The sequence below is a fragment of the Ammospiza caudacuta genome, chromosome 30, assembly GCF_027887145.1.
Source record: "Ammospiza caudacuta isolate bAmmCau1 chromosome 30, bAmmCau1.pri, whole genome shotgun sequence".
Classification (NCBI taxonomy): domain Eukaryota; kingdom Metazoa; phylum Chordata; class Aves; order Passeriformes; family Passerellidae; genus Ammospiza; species Ammospiza caudacuta.
Window position 1 is genome coordinate 2,703,452 of NC_080622.1, and position 24,895 is coordinate 2,728,346.

The 24,895-nt window shown below is 55.5% G+C and overlaps 1 protein-coding gene across 2 annotated transcripts in view; it reads left to right on the plus strand.

The window, feature by feature from the left end:
• MEF2D (myocyte enhancer factor 2D) overlaps positions 1–24,052 on the plus strand; it is a 43,350-nt gene extending 19,298 nt beyond the window's left edge. Inside the window, exons 4-10 of one of the 2 annotated variants that reach the window (XM_058821591.1) lie at positions 412–622; positions 5,320–5,376; positions 11,750–11,943; positions 13,416–13,436; positions 17,555–17,684; positions 22,114–22,345; positions 23,707–24,052. In XM_058821591.1, the coding sequence (XP_058677574.1) occupies positions 412–622; positions 5,320–5,376; positions 11,750–11,943; positions 13,416–13,436; positions 17,555–17,684; positions 22,114–22,345; positions 23,707–24,037 (1,176 nt within the window). In that variant the 3' untranslated portion in view covers positions 24,038–24,052. The remainder of the gene's footprint in view (positions 1–411; positions 623–5,319; positions 5,377–11,749; positions 11,944–13,415; positions 13,437–17,554; positions 17,685–22,113; positions 22,346–23,706) is intronic. The other variant, XM_058821592.1, reaches the window with a different exon arrangement.
• Positions 24,053–24,895: the final 843 nt, after the last annotated feature.

Below are 24,895 nucleotides of genomic sequence, written 5' to 3' on the forward strand. Positions count from 1 at the left end.
CTGGTGGGAAACTGGGCTCTGGGGCATCCCCCCAAAGTGCCAATGTGGGTTTGAGCACAGCAGTGCAGGTTTGAGGAGCCTGCCTGTCCCCCTTTGGCCAGCAGCTGTGCTGTGCTGCAGGAACTCTTCTTGGTGGGGAGCTGGGCTCTGGTGCATTTCCCCCAGAGTGCCAGTGTGGGTTTGAGCACAGCAGTGCAGGTCAGCACTGCAGGTTTGAGGACCCTGACTGTCCCCCTTTGGTCAGCAGCTGTGCTGTGCTGCAGGAACTCTTCTGGTGAGGAATGGGCTCTGGTGCATCCCCTGCAAGGTGCCAGTGTGGGTTCAAGCACAGCAGTGCAGGTTTGAGGAGCCTGCCTGTCCCCCTTGGCCTGCAGGAACCCGGCTCCCCTTTACCCCCTGCTCTCTGTTCAGTCCACAGTGCCCGCTCCGAACTTTGCCATGCCCGTGACGGTGCCGGTGACCAACCAGAACTCGCTGCAGTTCAGCAACCCTGGCAGCTCTCTGGTCACCCAGTCCCTGGTGACCTCCTCGCTGACAGACCCCCGGCTCCTGTCCCCACAGCAGCCAGCCTTGCAGAGGAACACCGTGTCCCCAGGGCTGCCACAGAGGCCAGCCAGTGCAGGTGAGCCATGCTGTGAGCCCCTCACCTGTGGGAGTGTCGGCGGTTGGATGGTTGGGATGGATGGAGATGAGAGATCTCTGAGGCCAGGTCTGGAATTTGGGGTTTATTGCAAAGGGCCTGGGTGCAGGGCCCTGCTGGGATTTGGGGTTTATTGCACAGAGCCTGGGTGCAGGGCCCTGCTGGGATTTGGGGTTTATTGCACAGGGCCTGGGTGCAGGGCCCTGCTGGGAGCTGCAGCCACAGCTCAGAGCAGGACTGAGAGAAGAGAGGGGTAGAGAGGATGAGAGGGTGAAAACGTAAAAGTGTAAGAGAGCAAAAGGGGTAAGAGAGTTAAAGGGGTAAGAGGGTGAGGTTCCCGTTATAATACAATAAATCTTCTGTGCTGAATATTCTAATTCTCACTAACCAATATAGTACAATATACAAATCCTATAGCATTTCCATACAGTCTGTAAGAATCATTACATTCCCACATTGTGTTACATTTTAAACCCTAAAAACTCCTCTTTGGGCCCCTTCTGCCAAGCTGGCAGGGTCTGCTCTGAGCCTTGGAGCTGTCTGCAAGCAGAGGGTGTTGTTCCATCAATAGGGGATCACCTTCAGTGAGCACACCATTGTTTTCCAGGTGTTCAGTAACTGAGGGATCTTAAAGCTTCCTTTCATTTCAATCTCACTTATAGTTTCTATATTCTCAAAATCTTTTGCCAGACAATCATATTTATAAAGTTTTCCTGTTCCATCTTCCCCAACACTCACCTCCTCATCCTTCCTGCCTGCTGGGCTTGCAGCACCCAGTCTGGGGCACCCCTGAGGGAGGGGGACACCCCTGCTGCTTCCATGCCCTGCCCAGGGTCCACATTGCAGCACCTGTGGGTGGCAGAAGCACCCTGAAAGTGTTGCTGCACCTCAGTGTGTGCTTCTGCCAGCCATGGATGCCCTGTTTGTGCCCCAAACTGAGGGCAGCCTCCCCACCTTACCTAGGGCTCTTTGAGAGCTGGATCCCTGCAGGCTCTGGGTTGGATTCCTGCAGGATCTGAGTGGGATCCCTGCAGGCTCTGGGTTGGGTTGGGCAGTGCAGGATGACTCACCTGGCACCATGCCCAGGCTCGGGGGTGGCTGCTGGCACCCAGCTCGCTGGTGGCACTCTGGTGACATGGGTCTGGCTGCCTAAAAAGGGCTGTTCTGAGTTGGGCTGTGCTGCCTGCAGTTGGCTGTGGGTGATTACTCATGTGGCTGTGCTGACAGATCTGAGGAGCAGTCATTTCCAGCAGGGACAGCCCATGGGTGGCACAGGACAGGCTGGGGCAGAGCAGTTGTCACCCCGCAGTGGCAGAGGGGACAAGGACAATGTGTGACCACAGCCTGGCTCTCTTTTATGATCATAAATAATATTCCTGCTATTTTGGATGTCACTGTAAAAGTCACCCAGGCTGCAAATGGCAGAGCTGGTGCCAGTGACCACCTGGACATTGGGTCCTCAGCTATGGCCCCTGGGGCTTTCAGAGCTCTGGGGAGCTTTGCAAAGAGGATGGGTTGGGAGACAAGGCTGGGAGATGCTTCCAGAAGGTTTGTGCTGGATCAGGGTGCGCAGGAGGAATGGGATGCAGCAGGAACCGTGGTGCAGAGAGAGCTTGTTTGCTCACTGCTCTCACCACAGTCTCCAAGGTGCCTCACAGCACTCAGGTGTCAGGATGAGACCCCAGAGCTGCAGGAGAGGGGAAATTGTGCTCTAGGACTGATCCCAGAGAGCAGAGAGGATTCATTCTGCTCCAGGACTGGTCCCAGAGAGCAGAGAGGGGAAATTGTGCTCCAGGACTGATCCCAGAGAGCAGAGAGGGGAAATTGTGCTCTAGGACTGATCCCAGAGAGCAGAGAGGGGAAATTGTGCTCTAGGACTGATCCCAGAGAGCAGAGAGGATTAATTCTGCTCCAGGAGTGATCCCAGAGAGCAGAGAGGGAATATTCATTCTGCTCCAGGACTGATCCCAGAGAGCAGAGAGGGATCATTCTGCTCCAGGAGTGATCCCAGAGAGCAGAGAGGATTCATTCTGCTTCAGGACTGGTCCCAGAGAGCAGAGAGGGGACATTCTGCTCCAGGAGTGATCCCAGAGAGCAGAAAGGATTCATTCTGCTCCAGGACTGATCCCAGAGAGCAGCATTTCACTGCAGGCAGGGTGGCAGAGCCCTCCTCAGGCACAGGCAGCCATGGCTGAGGCTGCAGGGATCTCCTGCCCTCTCTGAGGCCCCTCAGCTGAGAGCAGCAGAGGCTTCCTGGTGGAGCAGACCCCTCTGGGGGCTCGCTGTTTCCAGCTCTCTCCCTGCTCCTTTCAGGGGGATCATTTTGTGGTTGTGAGCTCAGAGGTGTTCCAAGTCTGGCCATCTGTGTCTCATTCACTGCCTGCCTGGGACACGGAAGAAATCCTGTTTATAGGAGCCAGGGCCTTGCATGTTAGAAAAAATCCTTTTTTTTCCCCCTAAATGTTTTTTAGCTGGTTGTGTTGTTTCCAAAGAAATGCGCAGGGAGGGCTGGGTGGGTGCCCTGACAGTGCCTGGTGCTGCTGGCTCGGGGATGCTGTGGGAGAAGGGCAGCCAAGGAGGGTGCACAGGGCTGGGGCTGGGTTGGCATCACTCACCCAAGGAGCTGAGCCCTCTACGGCACCATAGGCACAGTGCTTGGGGTGCCACAGCAGGGCACAGCCACAAAATCTTGGTGGATTCCCTTCTGTTGCACATGGGAGGCACGGGAGCTCTGGCTTTGCATCCCCATCCTTCAGGGGGGTGCCTGGGACACGGAAGAAATCCTGTTTGTAGGAGCCAGGGCCTTGCATGTTAGAAAAAATCCTTTTTTTTCCCCTAAATTTTCTTTTAGCTGGTTGTGTTGTTTCCAAAGCAAATGCACAGGGAGGGCCCTGGGTGCCCTCCAGTGCTGCTGGCTCGGGGGTGCTGTGGGAGAAGGGCAGCCAAGGAGGGGTGTACAGCGCTGGGGCTGGGTTGGCATCACTCACCCAAGGAGCTGAGCCCTCTGTGGCATCATGGGCACAGTGCTTGGGGTGCTGGTGTTGTCTCACAGCAGGGCACAGCCACAAAACCCTGGTGGGTTGGGAAAATTGTCACTGTTTCATCCTAATGTGTCCTTGCTAATGCAGCTGAGTCAAAATTCAAACAGGAAAAAACGTAGCATACATGACTTAGACTGCAGCCAGATAGGAGATCCACGGTTTTGGGGCGCATTCAAACAAGTGGTGGTTTCAACTATCTTGCCAGGAGGATCTGCCAATAAAGCCTGTGATGATCAAATTGATGTCTGAGTCTCCTTCCGTCGACAGGGTCCCTTCTGTGGGACTTTGGAGGCACAGGGACCTCTGGCTTTGCATCCATCCCTTCAGGGAGATGCTGCAATCACGTCTAGTGGCTCATCCACCCTTCCTCAGGCCATACAATTTTTTTAGGACCATATGAGGAGTAACTCCTTCCCTCACTCAGCTCAGCCCTCCCAGCCTCCTCCAGCTTCCAGGGGCTCGCCGAGAGCCGCGGGCTGGATCAAGATTGGTGTCTCAGGTTTCTCCATCTGCCTCGGGAAGGGCTGGGCAGTGCTCGGAGGTGGGGTTTGGCACCCACAGCCCCCTGTTGGCCAGCCCGGGGCTCCGGCTTGACTGCGGTCACAGCTCCGGAGCCTCCGCGCCGCCTCTTGGCTGCAGCCGCGGTCAGGCAGCCCCGGCTGGGGAGTCGGTGGCTGTCAGAAATAACTCGGAGCAAGGCAGAAGAAAGAGCGAGTCTTCTTCCAGGAGAGGCAAAACGTTCTGGTTTTTTGGGGAATAAAAAGGTCCAGTTTTTCCCAGTTTGGTGGGGAATTTCAGCGCTTTGCTGCAAGTGTTGGGACGATGGGAGTGGGGATCGCTGTGGTGTCCTGGCAGTGTGGGATGGTTTCCATCAGTGTGAACCTTTTGGGAATAAAAATGTCCAGTTTTTCCCAGTTTGGTGGGGATTTCAGTGCTTTGCTGGAAGTGTTGGGAGTGGGGATCACTGTGGTGTCCTGGTAATTTGGCATGGTTTCCATCCCTGTGAACCTTTTGGGAATAAAAATGTCCAGTTTTTTCCCAGTTTGGTGGGGAATTTCATGCTGCAAGTGTTGGGGCAATAGAAGTTGGGATCTCTCTGGTGTCCTGGCAGTTTGGGATGGTTTCCATCAGTCTGAACCTTTTGGGAATAAAAATGTCCAGTTTTTCCCAGTTTGGTGGGGATTTCAGTGCTTTGCTGCAAGTGTTGGGAGTGGGGATCACTGTGGTGTCCTGGCAGTGTGGGATGGTTTCCATCCCTGTGAACATTACAGGGGGGATTTTATTTCCTGTCATGCTGCTGGGGCTCTCTCTCTCTCTCTCTCTCTCTCTCTCTCTCTCTTCCCCAGCAGCACCAGCTCTGTGTCCCCCCCAAAAGGGGGGCTTGGAATAAAATAGCTGCAGTGTTTTCCAAGTTGCCTCCTTCCTTTGGAGCAGGCTCCGTGCACTTGGCTCCTTCCCAAAGGAAACGGATCTGCCTGGATAACATTTCCCAACCTGATCACCAGGAATGCTGCTCCTTTTGCCCAGGACTTTGTCTTTCCTCTGCCTCCCTCCACCGTGCTCTGGGCCCCCCAAAGGCAGGGATGCTCCCCCTGTTCCTGCCCTGGTGCTGATGCCATCTCTCCTCTTGCTTTGCAGGGGCGATGCTTGGGGGAGACCTGAACAACACCAACGGAGCCTGCCCAAGCCCTGTGGGTGAGTAAGGAGCCTTCAGCCCCTGCCTGGCTCTGTGGGGCCCTCCTGCTTTCCCCACACCTCCCACAGGGTTTTGCTTTGCTGTTGAGCCCATGGGGAAGGTTTTGCCAAGGAGTTGGCATGTGGAGCTCCAGGCTGCCTTTGGTGGGGGTGCTGGTTTCAGTGACCAAGGAGTCTCCATCTACCCAGGGTTCTGGGGAGAGCTGCAGAGCAGGGAGGTGACCCCCAAAATCCAGGATTTGAGTAGCTCTGGGTTTAGCTCCTGCTGCTGCAGCCAATTCTATGATCAATTAACACCCAGCTCCTCCTCGTGCTTGGGCCCTATAAAGGAACTTTACTGCAAGCAAAAGAAGCTCATTAAGGGCCTTTTCCACTGTGAGAGCCACGGTGCTAATGAGGCTCAGGCCTCGTGGCTCAGCTCCTCAGCTGTAAAATGCACTAACAACATCTCCATGCCCACATCTGCCTCTGCCATCTGCAGGCTGAGGATGTTGGGCCGCTGCTGGTGCAGGCACAGCCCAAAGAGCAGAGCCAGCCCTGGGTAGTGCTGGGAAGCAGCTGCTGCTCTCAGCACTGGCCTTGGCAGTGCTCCCAGGCTTGGCAGGGTAGATGCCATCCCTCCCAGGGCAAGGGCAGAAGCAAAAGCTCCTGGGCCTGACTCCTCACCCCTTTTTGCAGTAGGTGCCCAGCTGGCAGCACAGAGCAGTGTGGAATCCCACATCGCCCCAGTTTAAGCCAAACTGGAGCCAGGTCCCGCTGGTTTTTGGGTGGGGTTGGACCAGTTGTGTTTCTGCAGCACCGTGGCCACCCAACCCCATCCCTGCACTCTGGATTGTGCCAGGAACAGCCATTTCCCTGTGCTGGGCAGCACCAGGGGGATTTGTTCACAGAGCAAAACCTGCAGGGTGGTTTGTGGGGCAGTGTCTCCCTCAGCTCTCCCAGCACCCAGCACTGAGCTTTGCTGGAGGGCACAGGGAAGGGGCCATGGTGCAGCTCTGGATTCTGGATTATTCAGGAATAACCATTTCCCTGTGCTGGGCAGCACCACAGGGATTTGTTCACAGAGCAAAACCTGCAGGGTGCTTTGTGGGGCAGTGTCTCCCTGGGCTGTCCCAGCACTGAGCTTTGCTGATCCTTGAGGGCACAGGGAAGGGGCCATGGTGCAGCTCTGGATTCTGGATTATTCAGGAATAACCATTTCCCTGTGCTGGGCAGCACCACAGGGATTTCTTCCCAGAGCAAAACCTGCAGGGTGCTTTGTGGGGCAGTGTCTCCCATCACTCAGCGCGGAGCTTTGCTGCTCCTGGAGGGCACAGGGAAGGGGCCATGGTGCCCCAGCCCCCAGGCAGCTCTGGGGCTCCCATCCACCCCCGTGTCAGCTGTCGGAGCAGCCCCTGCGGGTGCAGAGCTTGGCAGGGCCCCTGAATGTCAGCATTGACGTCACCCGAGCATTCCCTGCGTTCCTGCTGCCACTGCAGGAAATGGGGCTGAGCAGCAGGGCCAGCCCCACAGCCCTGCTGTCCCCAGAGCCCTGCACCCTCCCTGGGGCTCCCCTCGTGCCTCTGGGAGGGGATGTGGCTCTGGCAGGTCTCAAATACCTGCTACGTCTCTTCCTCCTCCTCCTCCTCCTCCTCGTCCTCCTCCTCCCTTGCAGTCTCTGCAGCACTCAGTGATCACCTGCTGCCTCTGAGTCATCAGCTGCGGGTGCCTCTGGCCGGATCCTGCAGTGCTGTGTCCCTGCATCCTGCCCACACTCCCTGGCTGTGCCACCCTCGGCATGCGGCACCCACCCCTGCCCCGTGGGGGATGCTGAGCCCTGGGTGTCCCTGCTCAAACTCACACCAGGCTGATGCAGAGGCTGCCCAGAGGGTTCCTGGCACTGACGTGTTTTCTGAAAAAATCCTTTCTTTCTTTTCTGAGAAGCTGAGAGGCCTCGGGAATAAAATGTAAGCAATGGTTATCTGCTGCTGTGGAATGCAACAGGTAGATTTGTAATTAGTCTCACGCAGTTGTTTCTAATTAATGGCCAATCACAGCCCAGCTGGCTCGGACAGAGAGTCCAAGCCCCAAGCCTTTATCATTCTTTCTTTTTCTATTCTTAGCCAGCCTTCTGATGAAATCCTTTCTTCTATTCTTTTAGTATAGTTTTAATGTAATATATATCATAAAATAATAAATCAAGCCTTCTGAAACATGGAGTCAGATCCTCATCTCTTCCCTCATCCTCAGACCCCTGTGAACACGGTCACAGCTCCTCTTTTGGACTCCTTCCCTTGGCTGGGGGGTCCTGGTGGGAGTGCAGCCCTTCTGTGTCTGGCTGGATCCATGCTGGGTGCACATGGCAGTGACAGCAGCAGTGACAGCCCAAGGCCACTCCTCATCTTTGGGGGTGAGCGGTGGCAGCACTGGAACCCAAAGTCCAGCACAGGGAGCCACCCCAGCCCACAGTGATCCAGAGAGTGCCTCAAACAGGGTCAGCACGAGAGCCCCATGTGCATCCATGCCTTGGGAAGGAGAATATCAAAGGATTTAACATTTCTTCTGGCTTTTCCATGGCCTTGGGAAGGAGAATATCTGTGACCGTGTTCACAGGGGGATCTGAGGGTGAGGGAAGAGATGAGGATCTGACTCCATGTTTCAGGAGGCTGATTTATTATTTTATTATATAAATTACATTAAAACTATACTAAAAGAATAGAAGAAAGGATTTCATCAGCAGGCTGGCTAAGAATAGAAAAAGAAGGAATGATAACAAAGGTTTGTGTCTTGGACAGAGTCTGAGCCAACTGGGCTGTGATTGGCCATTAATTAGAAACAACTGTATCAGACTGATTACAAATCTACCTGTTGCATTCCACAGCAGCAGATAAGCAGATAACCATTGTTTACATTTAGTTCCTGAGGTCTCAGCTTCTCAGGAGGAAAAATCCTAAGGAAAGGATTTTCCATAAAAGATGTCTGCGACAAATATCAAAGAGTTTACCATTTCTTTTAGCTTTTCCATGGCTTTGAGAAGGAGAATATCAAAGAATGTAACATTCCCTTTGGCTTTTCCATGGATCTGGGAAGGAGAATATCAGAGTTCAACATTTCTTTTGGCTTTTCCATGGACTTGGGAAGGAGAAAATCAAAGGATTTAACATTTCTTTTGGCTTTTCTATGGCCACCAGCACTGCAGCTCACCTGAGGAATTTCTGCACATTTGTTGTTGATAAATCTAAAAGCCAGTGCCCCTGTGGGACCAAGGGGGGCATTGCCACCCCCTGTGCCATCTGTGGGATCCAGGGGAGTGTCACCACCCCTGTGCCATCTGTGAGATCAGAGCATTGCCACCCCTGTGCCATCCATGGCATCAGAGGGGAGCATTGTCACCCTTGTGCCATCTGTGGGATCAGAGCATTGCCACCCCCTGTGCCATCTGTGGGATCAGAGCATTGCCACCCCCTGTGCCATCTGTGGGATCAAGGGGAGCATTACCACCCCCTGTGCCATCTGTGGGATCAGAGCATTGCTACCCCCTGTGCCATCATTGCCACCCCCTGTGCCATCTGTGGGATCAAAGCATTGCTACCCCCTGTGCCATCTGTGGGATCAGAGCATTGCCACCCCCTGTGCCATCTATGGCATCAGAGGGGAGCATTGCCACCCCTGTGCCATCTGTGGAATAAAGGGGATCAGTGCCGCCCCTGTGCCATCATTGCCACCCCTGTGCCATCTGTGGGATCAGAAGGGAGCATTGCCACCCTCTGTGCCATCTGTAGGACCAAGGGGAGCATTGGTGCCACTCCCCTCTGACCCCACAGATGGCACAGGGGTGGCAATGCTCTGATCCCACAGATGGCACAGGTGGTGGGATCAAGGGGAACATTACCACCCCCTGTGCCCAGTGCCATCTGTGGGATCAGAGGGACCATTGCCACCCCCTGTGCCATCATTGCCACCCTCTGTGCCATCTGTGGGATCAAGGGGAGCATTGCCACCCCTGTGCCATCCGTGGGATCAAGGGGAACATCACCACCCCCTGTGCCCAGTGCCATTTGTGGGATCCAGGAGATCATTGCCACCCCCTGTGCCATCATTGCCACCCCCGTGCCATCTGTGGGATCAGGGGGAGCATTGCCACCCCCTGTGCCATCATTGCCACCCCCTGTGCCATCTGTGGGATCAGGGGGAGCATTGCCACCCCCTGTGCCATCATTGCCATCCCTGTGCCATCTGTGGGATCAAGGGGATCAGTGCCACCCCCTGTGCCCAATGCCACCCCGCGTGCCCGCTGTGCCCACCCTGGCAGCCCCAGGGGTGCAGGGATTTTGCTGAGCCCCCCTGGCTGCAGTGCTGGTGGCAGCAGCCCCTGTGAAATGCAGCTGCAGCTCGATGTGCATGTCATTAATAATGCAATCAGCGACCTATTTTTCCCGGTCTAACGTGCAGTGAATGTGAGGGCTGAATCCTGGTGATTGCTGAACGCCTTTCTATCTTTGGGGCCTATTCATGAAAAAAAAACCAGCCCTCATCAGAACTGTAATCTGATCCAATTTATTCCTTTCCTGATGTTCATCAAATCTTTTCCTTTTTATTTTTTTTTCTTCCTTTCCTTTCTTCTTTTTGTTTTTTTTTTTTTCTCTTTGCACATAAAATCTTTAAGTGGGGCAGCAGGAGGAGGAGGAGGAGAGAACCTCAGATCTTCAAAGGGGCAGTGGGAGCAGTGAACTGAGTGCTCACTGTGCCACAGCCCCTTTGCACTGCCCCAGCACCATAAAGAGACCTTAAAAGTGAATTTGCCAATAATTACCCATCTTGGCAGGGCTGTGGAGCCCAAGCAGGGCAGGGAAAGAGCCTGGCTGCACATCAGGCTCTGGGATTTGCTGGGTGTTTCTGCAGGAACACACAGGGGAGTCCCTGCAGGTTGGGGAGCTCAGGGGCTGCTGCCTGTCCTGGGGTGAACCTGCTGGGGTGCAGGAGGGATTTGGGGGGGATTTTGAGGTGCTGCTTTCCCACAAGGAGGAGCAGTCATGGAGTGTAGGATGGTCGGGATGGATGGAGATGAGAGATCTCTGCAGCCAGGGCTTGGAAATTGTGGTTTATTGCACAGGGCCTGGGTGCAGGGCCCTGCTGGGATTTGGGGTTTATTGCACAGGGCCTGGGTGCAGGGCCCTGCTGGGAGCTGCAGCCACAGCTCGGAGCAGGACTGAGAGAAGAGAGGGAGAGAGAGGGTGAGAGGGTGAGAGAGTAAAGGAGTAAAATGGGTAAGAGAGTAAAAAGGGTAAGAGGGCGAGGTTCCCATTACAATACAATAAATCTTCTTCTGTGTTGAATATTCTAATTCTCACTAACCAGTCTAGTACAAGATACAAATCCTATAGCATTTCCATACAGCCTATAAGAATCACTACATTACTACACTGTGTTACATTTTAAACCCTAAAAACTCCTCTTTGGGCCCCTTCTGCCAAGCTGGCAGGGTCTGCTCTGAGCCTTGGAGCTGTCTGCAAGCAGAGGGTGTTGTTCCATCAATAGGGGATCACCTTCAGTTCAGCCACATCATTATTTTCTAGTTGTTCAAGGTATCTCAAAACTTGCTTTCATTTCAATCTCACTTATAGTTTCTATATTCTCAAAATCTTTTGCTAATCATATTTAGAAGGCTTCCCTGTTCCATCTTCCCTTACACTGGAGCACTGATGCAGCCCCAGTGCAGCCCCACAGCTGCAGTGTGTCCATCACCATCACCAACCTTCACCTGCTCCCTCTCTGTGCTCCCTGTGAAAAACGCCAGTCACTTGTTTTTAAAATTTTAATAGTTGAATAGTAATAAAGTGGTTATGAAAATAGTAATACAATTAGAGTAATTATAATTTGGGCAATTTGAATTAGGACAGTATGAGACAATAGAGACAAAGAGTTATGGATGTCTGGGTACCTTTTACTGGGCAGCACGAGCCCGAAGAAGGACACATGTTAAGAAAGGATTAACTCTTAAAACCAACAGCCTGTTGCATATTCATACACCTCATACATGATGCATAAATTCCATTCAAACACAGGATTCTGTCTGGTCGTTGCCAACTTCTTCCTCCGAATCCTAACAGCGCTTTTGAGGCAGGAAGAAGTTCATTTCTTCTGATAAGAAAGCAATAAATTCTCTTTCTCTGAAAGATTCAGGTGTCCTGTGGCTGCTATCTTGTTGCAAATCCTTTCTTTACAAAAAGTATCCTACATAGTTTCTATTGTAACAATTTTTATAACCTAAAACTCTATTTAACACACTACTTAAGAGAATTAACCCAGCATTACTTTCTAACACAACACGTATCATATTTATTTTAGCACTTGTGAAAAGCCAACCGTAAAACACACATTTTTCCCACTGCAGGGAACGGCTACGTGAGTGCCAGGGCCTCTCCGGGGCTCCTGCCCGTGTCCAACGGCAGCAGCCTGGGCAAGATCATCCCGGCCAAGTCCCCTCCGCCCCCGGGGGCGCACGGAGCGCAGCTGGCCCCCAACAGCCGCAAGCCCGACCTGCGAGTCATCACCTCGCAGGGCAGCAAGGGGCTGATGCACCACCTGGTGAGTGCCATGTGCCGCTGCTGGGGCTGCCAGGGGGCACCAAGGGGCTGGGAGGGGCTGCCAGGGGGCACCAAGGGGCTGCCAGCGGGGCAATTTGGGGCTGTGGTGGTGGGAGCTGGATGGGGTCGTGCTGGAGGGGAGATCTGAGGGGGAAGGATGGGATTGGTGCCTGCAGCATGCTGGAGCAGCACCACTGTGAGCTCTGTGTGCCCCTTGGATGGTGCAAACCCTGTACCAGGCACCATCTGAGCTGTGTGTGCCCCATGGATGGTGCAAACCCTGTACCAGGCACCACTGTGAGCTGTTTGTGCCCCATGGATGGTACAGACCCTGTACCAGCACCATGTGAGCTGTTTGTGCCCCATGGATGGTACAGACCCTGTACCAGCACCATGTGAGCTGTTTGTGCCCCATGGATGATGCAAACCCCATACCAGGCACCATTCTCACCAGTTTGTGCCCCATGGATGGTACAAACCTTACACCAGGCACCACCTGACCTGCACTGCCCCATGGCTGGTACAAACCCTGTACCAGGGACCATCTGAGCTGGTGGTGCCCCATGAATGGTACAAACCCTCTCCCAGTCACCATTTTGAGCTCTGTGTGCCCCATGGATGGTACAAACCCTCTCCCAGGCACCATTCTCACCAATTTGTGCCCCATGGCTGGTACAAACCTTACACCAGGTACCACTCTGAGTTATTTGTGCCCCATGGATGGTACAAAACCTCTCCCAATCACCTCCCTGACCCGTGTGTGCCCTATGGAAGGTACAAACCCTCTCTCAATCACCATTTTGAGTTTTTTGTGCCCCATGAAGGGTACAAACCCTCTCCCAGTCACCACTGTGACCTATTTGTGTCACATGGATGGTGCAACCCTCTCTCAGTCACCCCCCTGACCTTCATTGCCCCATGGATGACACAAACCTCTCCCAATCACCATTTAAGCTGTTTGTGCCCCATGAATGTCACAAACCCTCTCCCAATCACCCTCCTGACCCATGTGTGCCCCATGCATGGTACAAACCCTCTCTCAATCACCATTTTGAGCTGTTTGTGCCCCATGAATGGCACAAACCCTCTCCCAATCACCCCCCCTGACCAGTTTGTCCCCCATGGAAGGTACAAACCCTCTCCCAGACACCATTCTCACCAGTTTGTCCCCCATGGATGGCACAAACCCTCTCCCAATCACCATTTGAGCTGTGTCTGCCCCATGGATAGCACAAACCCTCTCTCCATCACCCCCCTGACCCATGTGTGCCCCATGGCTGGTACAAACCCTCTCCCAATCACCATTTAAGCTGTCTGTGCCCCATGAATGGCACAAACCCTCTCCCATTCCCCACCCTGACCCGTGTGTGCCCCATGGGGGTGAGGGTGAGGTGCCAGTGGGCACAGTGCTGCTGGGGGGGGCTGTGTGAGCTAACAGTGCTCTCGGTTCTCTCCCTGCTCTCCCCTGCACAGACCGAGGACCACCTGGCTCTGGTGAGTTCCCCTCTGGGTGTGCATGGTGTGGTGGCACTTGTGCTGTTTGTCCCCTCTGTGGGGCACACACAGGGGTGGGCACTGGCTCCTGTGGTGGGATGTGGGCACCAGCTTGGATCCTGCTGCAGAAAATAAATCCAGAGGAAAGCAGCTCTTAGGAAAACCCAGTTCCCTGTGGAAAAGGAGCTGGCATGAGCTGCAAAGGGCCTGTTTCTCCTCCAAGGCCAAAATTGCTGCGTTGGTCCCCCTGGGGAGGTCAGCCAGGGTCCCTTTGGGGACTGTGGAGCTGAGCTGGGCACTGTCCCTGGCCTGGAGCTGCCCATGGGGCTTGGCTGGAGCCAGCAGCACAGGGAGACCTGGCCCATGGCCAGCACATGAGAGACAGGGAGTAAATCAGGCTCTTCCCATATTAAAGATATTATTTAAAGCCTGTGGAAATCCACTCCCTAAACCTCCCTTGTGCACGGGGCAGTTTTCTGTGTTATTTTTATGGCTTTTTTTCCCTCCTCTCCCTGGCAGCAAAGTGAATGCCACCTTGTTTGTGGCAAGGATTCACTCTGCTCTGTTGCTATTCTGGTGCAGGGCAGATGGGAGACAGGTCAGGCCAGCAAGGGAAGGGCAGGAGCTGCTGCAGGATGCAGAGCACACAGCCAGGGAAAAGCTCTCCAAAAACACAGGAGAAAGCCAGTATCCCTCTGGAAGCTGCACTGAGACACTCCTGGCCAGGGCAAAGGTGGGCCAGGCATGGCAGGCACAAATTCTGCTGCTCTTTGTGTGCCCAAACCCTTGCAGCATCTCCGTGCCTCAGTTTCCCCATGAATGGAGGGGGACCAGTGTTTTCCCCACTCCCCATCTGCTCATTCCTGATCCCTGTGCCCATTCCCTGGCTGCACACTGCAGAGCATTGGTGGAAATCCACTGGGGTGGCATTTCCAGTTTTAATTGTTGGGCTGAATTAACCTGAAGTGAAAAACGTCCTCACCTGTGACCGTGTTCACAGGGGTCTGAGGATGAGGGAAGAGACAAGGATCTGACTCCGTGTTTCAGAAGGCTTGATTTATTATTTTATGATATATAGTATATTAAAACTATACTAAAAGAATAGAAGAAAGGATTTCATCAGCAGGCTGGCTAAGAATAGAAAAAGAAAGAATGATAACAAAGGTTTGTGGCTCAGACAGAGTCCGAGCCAGCTCACTGTGATTGGCCATTAATTAGAAACAACCACATGAGACCAATCACAGATCCCCCTGTTGCATTCCACAGCAGCAGATAATCATTGTTTACATTTTGTTCCTGAGGCCTCCCAGCTTCTCAGGAGGAAAATTCCTAAGGAAAGGATTTTTCATAAAAGATGTTTGTGCCACTCGCCCCATCAAGGTGGCAGCAGTGAGGTGTTTGCCAGTGAGGGTGATGAAATGTGGCCAGGGTGGCACAGGCCCCTTGGCACTGCTGCAGGGTGTGTGCCCCACAGATCCCCCCTGCTCCTCCAACCTTTGCTCCCTCCACACTGCACAACCCGCCCAGCAGATCCTCTCTCCAAATGGCAGCTCCCACCTCACCCCAGGCAGCTGTGAGATGGGTCAGGATCCCTCCAGTGCCTCCCCAGTGCCCACAGCCCCAGCCCTGGCACCCTCAGTGCTGCTCCTGCAGCTCTGAGCCTGCTTTCCTCCCTGCCAGGGTTCAGAGAGGTGTCCCCCCATTTCTGTCCACACTCCCACCACTGCAGGGGCAGCAGGCTCCATGCCCTGGATCCCTGCCCTGGGAGCCAGCAGGGTCCATGCCCTGGCAGCATGCTGCATGGTTGGTACCAGCTGGGAGTGTTGTGTGTGGGCACAGTGTGGGGGGCAGCTTGCACACCTCCTCCCTGCATGGGTTGTGGTGAAAATCGGGGGGTTGGAATAGTGCCAGCAGTGCCCACACTCACTTTGGGGTGTCAGGGAGGTTCCTGGGGCTGGCACAGCCTGCCCTGCTGGTGTGCCTGTGCCCTGCCAGGGATGGCACAGGGCCCTGCAGAGAGGGGCACAAGGGATGTGGGGCTGTGGGGGCTGCAGAGAGGGGCAGAATGGGGCTGTGGGGGCACAAGGGATATGGGGTGTGGGGGCACAAAGGATGTGGGGCTGTAGGGGCACAAGGGATATGGGGTGTGGGGGCTGCAGAGAGGGGCAGAATGGGGCTGTGGGGGCACAGGGGATGGGGGTGTGGGGGCTGCAGAGAGGGGCACAAGGGATATGGGGCTGCAGAGAGGGGCAGAATGGGGCTGTGGGAGCTGCAAAGGGGGGCAGAAGGGATGGGGCTGTGAGCCCTGCAAAAGGGATGGAGTATGGGGGCTGCAGAGAGGGGCACATGGGATGGGCTGTGGGGGCTGGAAAGGGGCAGAATGGGGCTGTGGGGGCACAGGGGATGGGGCTGTGGGGCTGGAAAGGGGCAGAATGGGGCTGTGGGGCTGCACAGGGGATGGGGCTGTGGGGCTGGAAAGGGGCAGAATGGGGCTGTGGGGCTGCACAGGGGATGGGGCTGTGGGGGCTGCAGAGAGGGGCACAAGGGATATGGGGCTGTGGGGGCTGCAGAGGGGGGCAGAATGGGGCTGTGGGGGCTGCACAGGGGATGGGGCTGTGGGGGCTGCAGAGGGGGGCAGAATGGGGCTGTGGGGGCTGCAGAAGGGATGGGGCTGTGGCTCCTGCAGAGAGGGGCACAAGGGATGGGGTGTGGAGCTGCAAAGAGGGGCACAGGGGATATGGGGCTCTGGGGGCTGCAGAGAGGGGCAGAAGGGATGGAGTTGTGGGGACTGGAAATGGGGGCAGAAGGAATATGGGGCTGTGGGGGCTGGAAAGGGGCAGAATGGGGCTGTGGGTCCTGCAGAGAGGAGCAGGTGGGATGGGGCTGTGAGCACAAGGGATGGGGTGTGGGGGCTGCACAGGGGATGGGGCTGTGGGGCTGTGGCCCCTGCATCCCCCTGGTCTCATGCAGGCAGGACAGGGACAGGGCTGTGCCTTTGTGAAGACATTCAGTGCCATGTCCTTAACACCCAGCACGGCCAGGGCTGGCTGCCAGCAGGATGTGTGCCAGGAAAACCTTCTCCTGCAGCCCCCCAGAGCTTTAGCACTCAGAGCCCTGCTAATCTCCTTGCCCAGGCCACGGGGGGCACCTGGGGCTGGGCACTGTGTGGGTGCAGGGGCAGCAAATCCTGCACAGCCAGGTGCTCTCAGGTGGCCAGGGCAGGGTGCCAGCATCCAGCTTTGTCCCAGGAGAGTCTCCCTGGCCATGGGGGAGCTCTGCAGAGTGTGTGCCCAGCCTGGGGGCCCTCAGTTCCTCAGTTCCACCCTGGTGCCAGGCGTGGTTCAAGCTGGGCACTGCCCCAGTCTTCACAGGGTGACGTGTGCTGGGTGCTGGGGATTAGAGTCAAGCCTCTTGAGTCTGATTTAAACCAGATCAGCAGAGACAGCCCAGATTATCTGCCTTGTAAACAGGGCTGAATCTGACCTATAGATCTGCCCACATAACTGCCTGGAAAACCAAGGGGGGAGTTTGGGGTGCTCTGGTGCAAGGGCAGAATTTTTCCACGGTGGACCTGTTAATACCTGAGTCACCAAAACCTTGTGAGGGCACTGAGCCAGCAGGCTGCTGAGCACTGAGCTTGGAGTTTAGGGATATTCCAGAGTCCCTTTAAAATCCTGAGGCCAATGCTTGGTGTCCTCAGCTTCCCTTTGAGGCAGGGGCTTGTTCCTGGCCACCAGAGCTGCAGGGAGATGTCAGCTCTGTGCTGCCTCAGCTGGTTCTGCTTTGCTTTGGTGCCTTTGTCACTGCAAGGCTCACTCTGGAAGCAGTGAGGAATTGTCTGAGGCCTCCTGGTGCTTTCCCCCTCCATGCACTCAGGGCATGGCTGGTGCTGCTGGGTGAAGCCCAGCCATGACCTGCACATGAGTGTCAGTAGCTGGTGTGGTTTTTACTTTGCTTTTTTTTGCAGTGTGGAATGGCCAGAGGATCAATCCTGCCTGTCCCACGCTCTCCATGCTCAGCCCCAGTGCATGCCCAGGGGGTTTGGGGGGGCCACAACCCCTGAAAATGACCCAATGCAACCCTCTGAGCTTTAACTCCCTCCCTGTTTGCTCCCACAGCAAAACACACAGCGCTTGGGTGTCTCTCAAGCAACTCACTCTCTGACCACACCAGTCGTGTCCGTGGCCACTCCGAGCCTGCTGACACAGGGGCTGCCCTTCTCTGCCATGCCCACAGCCTACAACACAGGTAAGACATGGCCAGGACACAGGTGAGACATGGCCAGGGCAGGGATTTGACACAGACAGGGCATGGCCAGGACAGAGATGTAAGGCGGGACATGGCCAGGGGAGAGATCTAAGCAGGTGAGACATGGCCAGCACAGCTCTGACACAGGTGAGACACGGCCAAGCCAGAGCTTTAAGCAGGACATGGCCAGGACAGAGATTTAACACAGGTGAGACATGGCCAGGACAGAGATCTGACACAGGTGAGACATGGCCAGGACAGAGATCTGACACAGGTGGGACATGGCCAGGACAGAGCTGTGACAGATACCAAAGCAAAGCTCTGACACAGACAGGACCTGGCCAGGGCAGAGCTCTGAGACAGACAGACAGACAGACAGGACCTGGCTAGGCCAGAGCACTGACACAGACAGACAGGCAGACAGGCCCTGGCCAGGACAGTGCTCTGACACAGACAGACAGACGGACAGGACCTGGCCAGGGCAGAGCTCTCAGGTGTCTCAGTTAGCCCCACAGGGAATTGTGCTGCTGCAGAACATCCCTGGGGCTCCCTCAGCAGCTGCAGTTTTGCTCCTGGAACTCTGCACTGCAGCCAGCACATGGTGCAAGGGTCCCACAGGACTAAAACCAAGGGAAATTCATTGTGTCAGTGGTGAGAGCTCACTGTCATAGCCAGCAGGGCTGTGAGGGCTGGTGCAGCCCAGTGCACTGTGCTGTGGATACTAATTACAGCTACACCCATCCCCAGGCTCTCAGAGCTCAGGGGGTGTTGTAATAATGACAAAAAAATCCCTCAAAAAGTTTGGGAAGAATGCAAACCAACCTGCTCCCAGCCACATCTATTGGAGTGCTGGATTGAAAGCAGCCTGAGGCGACAGGGACAGTGCCCAGACACAAGAATTGCTCATCTCTCACCTGTCAGACCTCCAGCAAGACTTTGAGGCCTTGCTGGCTGCCTGTGCAACTTGTTCTGAGAAAAAAAATTGGCAAGAAATGTCCAGAAGCTGCTTGTCTGGGAGAAGGCAGAAGTGGCAGTTGGATACTCCCTGTCCTAATGAGTAGGTGCAGCCCCAGAGATGCTGGCTGTGTGTGATGGGGCTGCTCTCCTGTGTGACCATGTGGTTTAGCAGTCAGCCAGAGTCCCCAAAATAGGTTTTAATTGAGGCCTGTGCCCTGCTCAGAGCAGAGGAGCCTGAATTTCAGCTCTCTGTAGTTATTTTTTCTCCCAGCTGACCGTGGGCAGAGCTGTGTTGCTGCCCAGGTGCTGTGGGGGCACCACTGTGGGGTACAAACTCTGAACCTGGCACTTCTGTTAGCTGGGCAGGAATTGGCTTCATTTGTGAAGAGTCTCAAGCACAAGGAGCTGAGGGGGCTCAGCCTGGAGAAAAGGGGGTTTGGAGGGACTTTGTGCAAAGCTCCCTGACAGGAGGGGACAGCCGAGACTGGGCTCTGCTTCTGGGTGACAAAGGGCAGGACAAGGAGAAATATCCCCAGGGATGTTTTAGGTGGGATATTAGGAAAAATTTCTGTGTGGAAAAGGTGTTCAGGCCTTGGAACCTCACTGCCTTGGGACAGTAGTGGTGTCACCATGCCTGGAGGGATTTAACAGAGGTGACTGTGGCACTTGGGGACATGGCTTAGTGGTGCCCCTGGCAGTGCTCAGGAACAATTGGACTCCATGGTCCTGTACAGCCTTTCCAGCCTGGAGAAAAGGAGGTTTGGGGGGACTTTGTCACTGTCCACAATTCCCTGACAGGAGGAGACAGCCAGGACTGGGCTCTGCTCCCCTGTGACAAAGGGCAGGACAAGGAGAAAACACTCCAGGTGGTGCCAGGGGAGGTTTAGGTGGGATATTAGGGAAAAATTCTGTGTGGAAAAGGTTTGTGAAGGGTCTGGAGCACAAGGAGCTAAGGGGGCTCAGCCTGGAGAAAAGGAGGTTTGGAGGGACTTTGTCACTGTGCACAACTCCCTGACAGGAGGGGACAGAGGACTGGGCTCTGCTCCCGGGTGACAAAGGGCAGGACAAGAAAAAACGTCCCCAGAGGAGGTTTAGGTGGGATATTAGGGAAAATTCTATGAGGAAAAGGTGTTCAGGCCTTGGAACCCCAGTGCCTTGGGGCAGTGGTGGTGTCCCCCTGCCTGGAGGGATTTAACAGATGTGATTGTGAGATGTGACTGTAACAGATGTGACTTGGGGACATGGCTTAGTGGTGGCCTTGGCAGTGCTGGGGGAGCAATTGGACTCCATGGTCCTGGACAGCCTTTCCAGCCCAGATAATTCAGTGATTCTGTGATGCTGCAGATGCCCTGACAAACTCCCAGCCTGGAGCATTGCCCAGGACTCACCTGGTAGCTGGGTGGGCACTGGGTGGGCATTGCCTGCATTCCAGGCTGGTGCAGCTGTGCTGAGCTGCCTCTGCCCACAGCTCTGTGCCCATTCCTGTGCTGGGTGTCAAACCTGCCCATCCCCAGCTCTGTGACCTGGGGCAGCTCCAGCTCCAGCCCTGCTGGGGGCTGAGGGGCAGCCGGGAGTGTCAGGAGCTCCCAAAGTAGACCAGGCAGTGCAGGGGGGTGTGGAGCAGGGAACCCAGTGCCAGGATGTGTTGGGTGGGGTGTGCTGGGGATTTGGCAGCAGTTCAGCACCAGCACAGCCACCTCTGTGTGTGCTGCTGGGGTGGGGACGGCTGAAACCACGAGACACCCAAAATTAGAGCTGGGAAGGGGGAGGAGAGGGGGTGAGGAGGGTTTGTTGGGTGGCTGTGTCAGGCTGACACGGCTGACCAAGGTCTGACCATCTCCTCAAGGAGCAGCACTTCCCTCCCTGGCTTTGTCCACCAGCATTCTTTGTAAAATGCCCCCACCCTGGTTTGAGGTGCCCCATTGGGGTTTTCAGTGGGTTCTGCATGCGGACAGGCATTGCCCTGCAAATGTAGGGGGGGTCCTGGGGTGTGGGGGGTGCCCGTGGAGGGGGTGGCAACAATGTGGGGAGGGGGTCCCGGAGTGCCCATGGAGGGGGTGGAACAGTGTGGGGAAGGGTCCCGGGGTGCTCGTGGATTGGGTGGGAACAACGAGGGGTAGGGGTCCCGTGGTGTCCGTGGAGAGGGGGGTCACGGTGACAGTCCCGTGTCATCATGGCGGGCAGCGAGCGCCCCCTGCTGCCACCCGGGACACGGCGCATGCCGTGGGGCTGTCCCCGGTACGGCCCAGGTACAGGTGAGGGTGTCCCAGGTACAGGTGAGGGTGCTCCAGGTAAGGGTGGGGATGCCCCAGGCACAGGTGGGGATACCCCAGGTATGGATGAGGGCGCCCCAGGTACAGGTGGGGATGCCCCATGTGGGGATGCCCAGGCACAGGTGAGGGTGTCCAGGCACAAGTGGGGATGCCCAGGTACAGGTGAGGGTGCCTCAGGTACAGATGGGGATGCCCAGGCCCAGGTGGGGATGCCCCAGGCACGGATAAGGGTGCCCCAGGTACAGGTGGGGATGCCCCAGGCATGGATGAGGGTGCCCCAGGTACAGGTGGGGATGCCCCACATGGGGATGCCCAGGCACAGGTGAGGGTGTCCAGGCACAAGTGGGGATGCCCAGGTACGGGTGAGGGTGCCTCAGGTACAGATGGGGATGCCCAGGCCCAGGTGGGGATGCCCCAGGCACGGATGAGGGTGCCTTAGGCACAGGTGAAGGTGCCCAAGCCCAGGTGAGGGTGCCCAAGCCCAGGTGAGGGTGCCCAGGCCCAGGTGGGTGCCAGCTGCCAGGTTTGCTGTCCCAGCAGGGCAGGAGCTGTGTCTGGCTCTGTACATTTGGCTGGAGGGGGCTCTGGGGGTCTCATGTGTTCATGGCCCTTCCTTGCGGTACCCAGACACAGCTACCATGGGCACTGCTGTGCCAGGGGCACTGGGGGTGATGTGGAAGGGGCAGCTCCTGCCAGCAGCACCCTCTGGGTGGAGGAGAAGTGGATTTGAGGAGGGAGTTGGATTTAAGGAGGGAATTGGATAGAAAGAGGGAAATGGATATAAGGAGGGAATTGGATGGAAGGAGGGAATTGTTCACATTGAGGGTGGGGAGGTGCTGGCACAGGTTGCCCACAGAAGCTCTGGCTGCCCCATTGCTGGATGTGTCCCAGGCCAGGTTGAACAGGGAACAGTCTGGGATAGTGAGAATGTCCCTGCATGTTGGACTAGATGGCCTTTAAATGTCCCTTTGCTGATGGAATGTTTGGTCATAGATTGAGCTGGATCTCAGAGGTCTTTCCAGCCTGATTGATTCTGTGATTCCAGCACAGGCCATGCACTCAGGAGCTGTGTGCTTTACCACAGACACCCCAAACACCGTGTGTTTGTGTCTCTGGTGTGTGTCCATCCTCCCTCAGTGCTCAGGGCACTCTGGGGACAGCTTTGACCTGGCATTCACTGCAGGGCTCCTCCCTTGCAGATTATCAGCTGACGAGCGCTGAGCTCTCCTCGCTGCCAGCCTTCAGCTCACCTGGAGGGCTGTCCCTTGGCAACATCTCTGCCTGGCAGCAGCAGCAGCAGCAGCAACAGCAGCAGCAGCAGCAACAGCAGCAGCAGCAGCAGCAACAACAGCAACAGCAGCAGCAGCAGCAGCAGCCACAGCAGCAGCCGCAGCAGCAGCACCTGGTCCCGGTGTCACTAGGAAACTTAATGTGAGTGACACCAGAGGGAAATGGGCAGTTCCATGGGGGTGCTACATCTGTAGAGCCCCAGAGAGCTGGGAGAGCCCTCTGTCTTCTCCAGGCTCCCAGTGCCAGGTGCTGGTGGGTCACGCTGTGTTCCTGGGGGCAGGAGCTGTGTGCCTGTTCATAGCTGTGGGGTTTGGGCAGTGCTGTCCCTGTGGCTCTAAGGGTGACCCAGAGTCCCTGGCTTGGATCAGGGTATTTGGGGATGCTCCCAGAGCCTCATCCTGCTGCCTGTCCACTGTGGGGTTGATCCCTGCACTCACCTGGGGGGAGCTGGGAACAGGTAGGGCTGGATGGGATGGACATTGCAGGATAAGGTGCCTGGAATAGAGGAAAGTGGCTTTTAAAATTGCAAAAAGATTGATTTTCTCCAGGGCAGAAAATACAGGCACTTGCACGTTAGAGCAGGATTTTTGGTGTGGATCTGCTTTTACTCTGGAATAAAGCACCCACACACAGTCAAAAGAAAGATTTAAGCCACTTGCCCATGATCACATTGAGACCGTGGGACAAAGAGAAGCAAGAATTTAAGAGGGAGGATCAATGATTGCCCAAACACTGAGCCAAAGCCACATTTCCACCATGAAGGGATGGATGGATGGATGGATGGATGGATGGATGGATGGATGGATGGATGGATGGATGATGGATGGATGGATGATGGATAGATGGATGATGGATGGATGATGGATGGATGGATGGATGGATGGATGGATGGATGGATGGATGGATGCAGGGCTGGATGGATGGATGGATGGATGCAGGGCTGGATGGATGGATGATGGATGGATGGATGGATGATGGATGGATGGATGGATGGATGGATGGATGGATGGATGCATGGATGGATGGATGGATGGATGGATGATGGATGGATGGATGGATGGATGGATGGATGATGGATGGATGGATGGATGGATGGATGGATGATGGATGGATGGATGGATGGATGCATGGATGGATGGATGGATGGATGGATGGATGGATGCATGGATGGATGGATGGATGGATGGATGATGGATGGATGGATGGATGGATGGATGGATGATGGATGGATGGATGGATGCATGGATGGATGGATGGATGGATGGATGGATGGATGGATGCAGGGCTGGATGGATGGATGGATGGATGGATGGATGATGGATGGATGGATGGATGGATGGATGGATGGATGGATGGATGGTAGTGTGTGAAAGTTCTGAATTCTGTGTACTGGAGGCTAGAAGGCCACCAAAAAGATACTAATGAGCGATTTCCCATTATCTCCTCCTCCATCTTTTTCTCCCCCTTCCTCCTCCTCCTTTCCCATCCTCTCCCCCACCCAGACAAGGGAGTCACTTATCCCACACCACCACGTTGACTGTCAACACCAACCCCAACATCAGCATCAAGTCGGAGCCCGTGTCGCCCAACCGCGAGAGGAACACTGCCACCCCGCTGAGCACCTTCCCCCACCAGCCCCGCCACGAGCCCACCGGCCGCTCGCCCGTCGACAGCCTCAGCAGCAACACCAGCTCCTACGAGGGCAGCAGCGAGCGCGACGACCCCGCCCGGCCCGATTTTGGCTCCTCGCTGGGCCTCCTGCGAGCCAGCGGCGAGCCCGAGGGGGAGAGCCCCTCGGTAAAGCGCATGCGCTTGGATACCTGGGTCACATAACCAGCGAGCCGCAGAGGGGCTGGCAGAAGGGCAGGGGGAGGGTGAAACGGGTGATGGGGTGTGGGGTGTTGGGGGGGGGATGTTATCATAAACTGCCTGAGAAATAGCTTTAGGATTTTGTAGGCGTTCATTCTAGCACAGCAGCAGGGACGCATGCAGGGCATCCGGGCCAGGGCTGGGGGAATGGGGGCTGCAGGGGGGTGAATGTGTGCTCACCAAGCCCAGGGATGCTCCCCTGAGGACCAGCAGGACCCCCTGGGAGGTGGGAGCCCAGCCCTAAGCAGAGCACCTGCAGCAGGATGGGCTCTGGGGGGAGATGGGGCACAGAGCACCCCAAAATGCACCTTCCTGGCCATTCCTGTGGCTGCCTGTGCAGGGAGGGGCAGGTCAGACAGGAGGCAGCTCTGTGGAAGCTTGAAGGGCTTTGGTAGGCACAGCTTTTTCTCCAGAAGGGTTTCCCTGCCGAAGGGTTTTCCTCCAGAAGGCTTTTCCTCCAGAAGGGTTTTTCTCCAGAAGACATTTCCTCCAGAAGGGTTTTCCTCCAGAAGGCTTTTCCTTCAGAAGGGTTTTCCTCCTGAAGACATTTCCTCCAGAAGGCTTTTTCTCCAGAAGGGTTTTCCTCCAGAAGGGTTTTCCTCCAGAAGGGTTCTCCTCCAGAAGGCTTTTCCTTCAGAAGGGTTTTCCTCCAGAAGGGTTTTCCTCCAGAAGAGTTTTCCTCCAGAAGGGTTTTCCTTCAGAAGGGTTTTCCTCCAGAAGGGTTTTCCTTCAGAAGGGTTTTCCTTCAGAAGGGTTTTCCTCCAGAAGGGTTTTCCTCCAGAAGGGTTTTGCTCCAGAAGGGTTTTCCTGCACAAGCTGGGA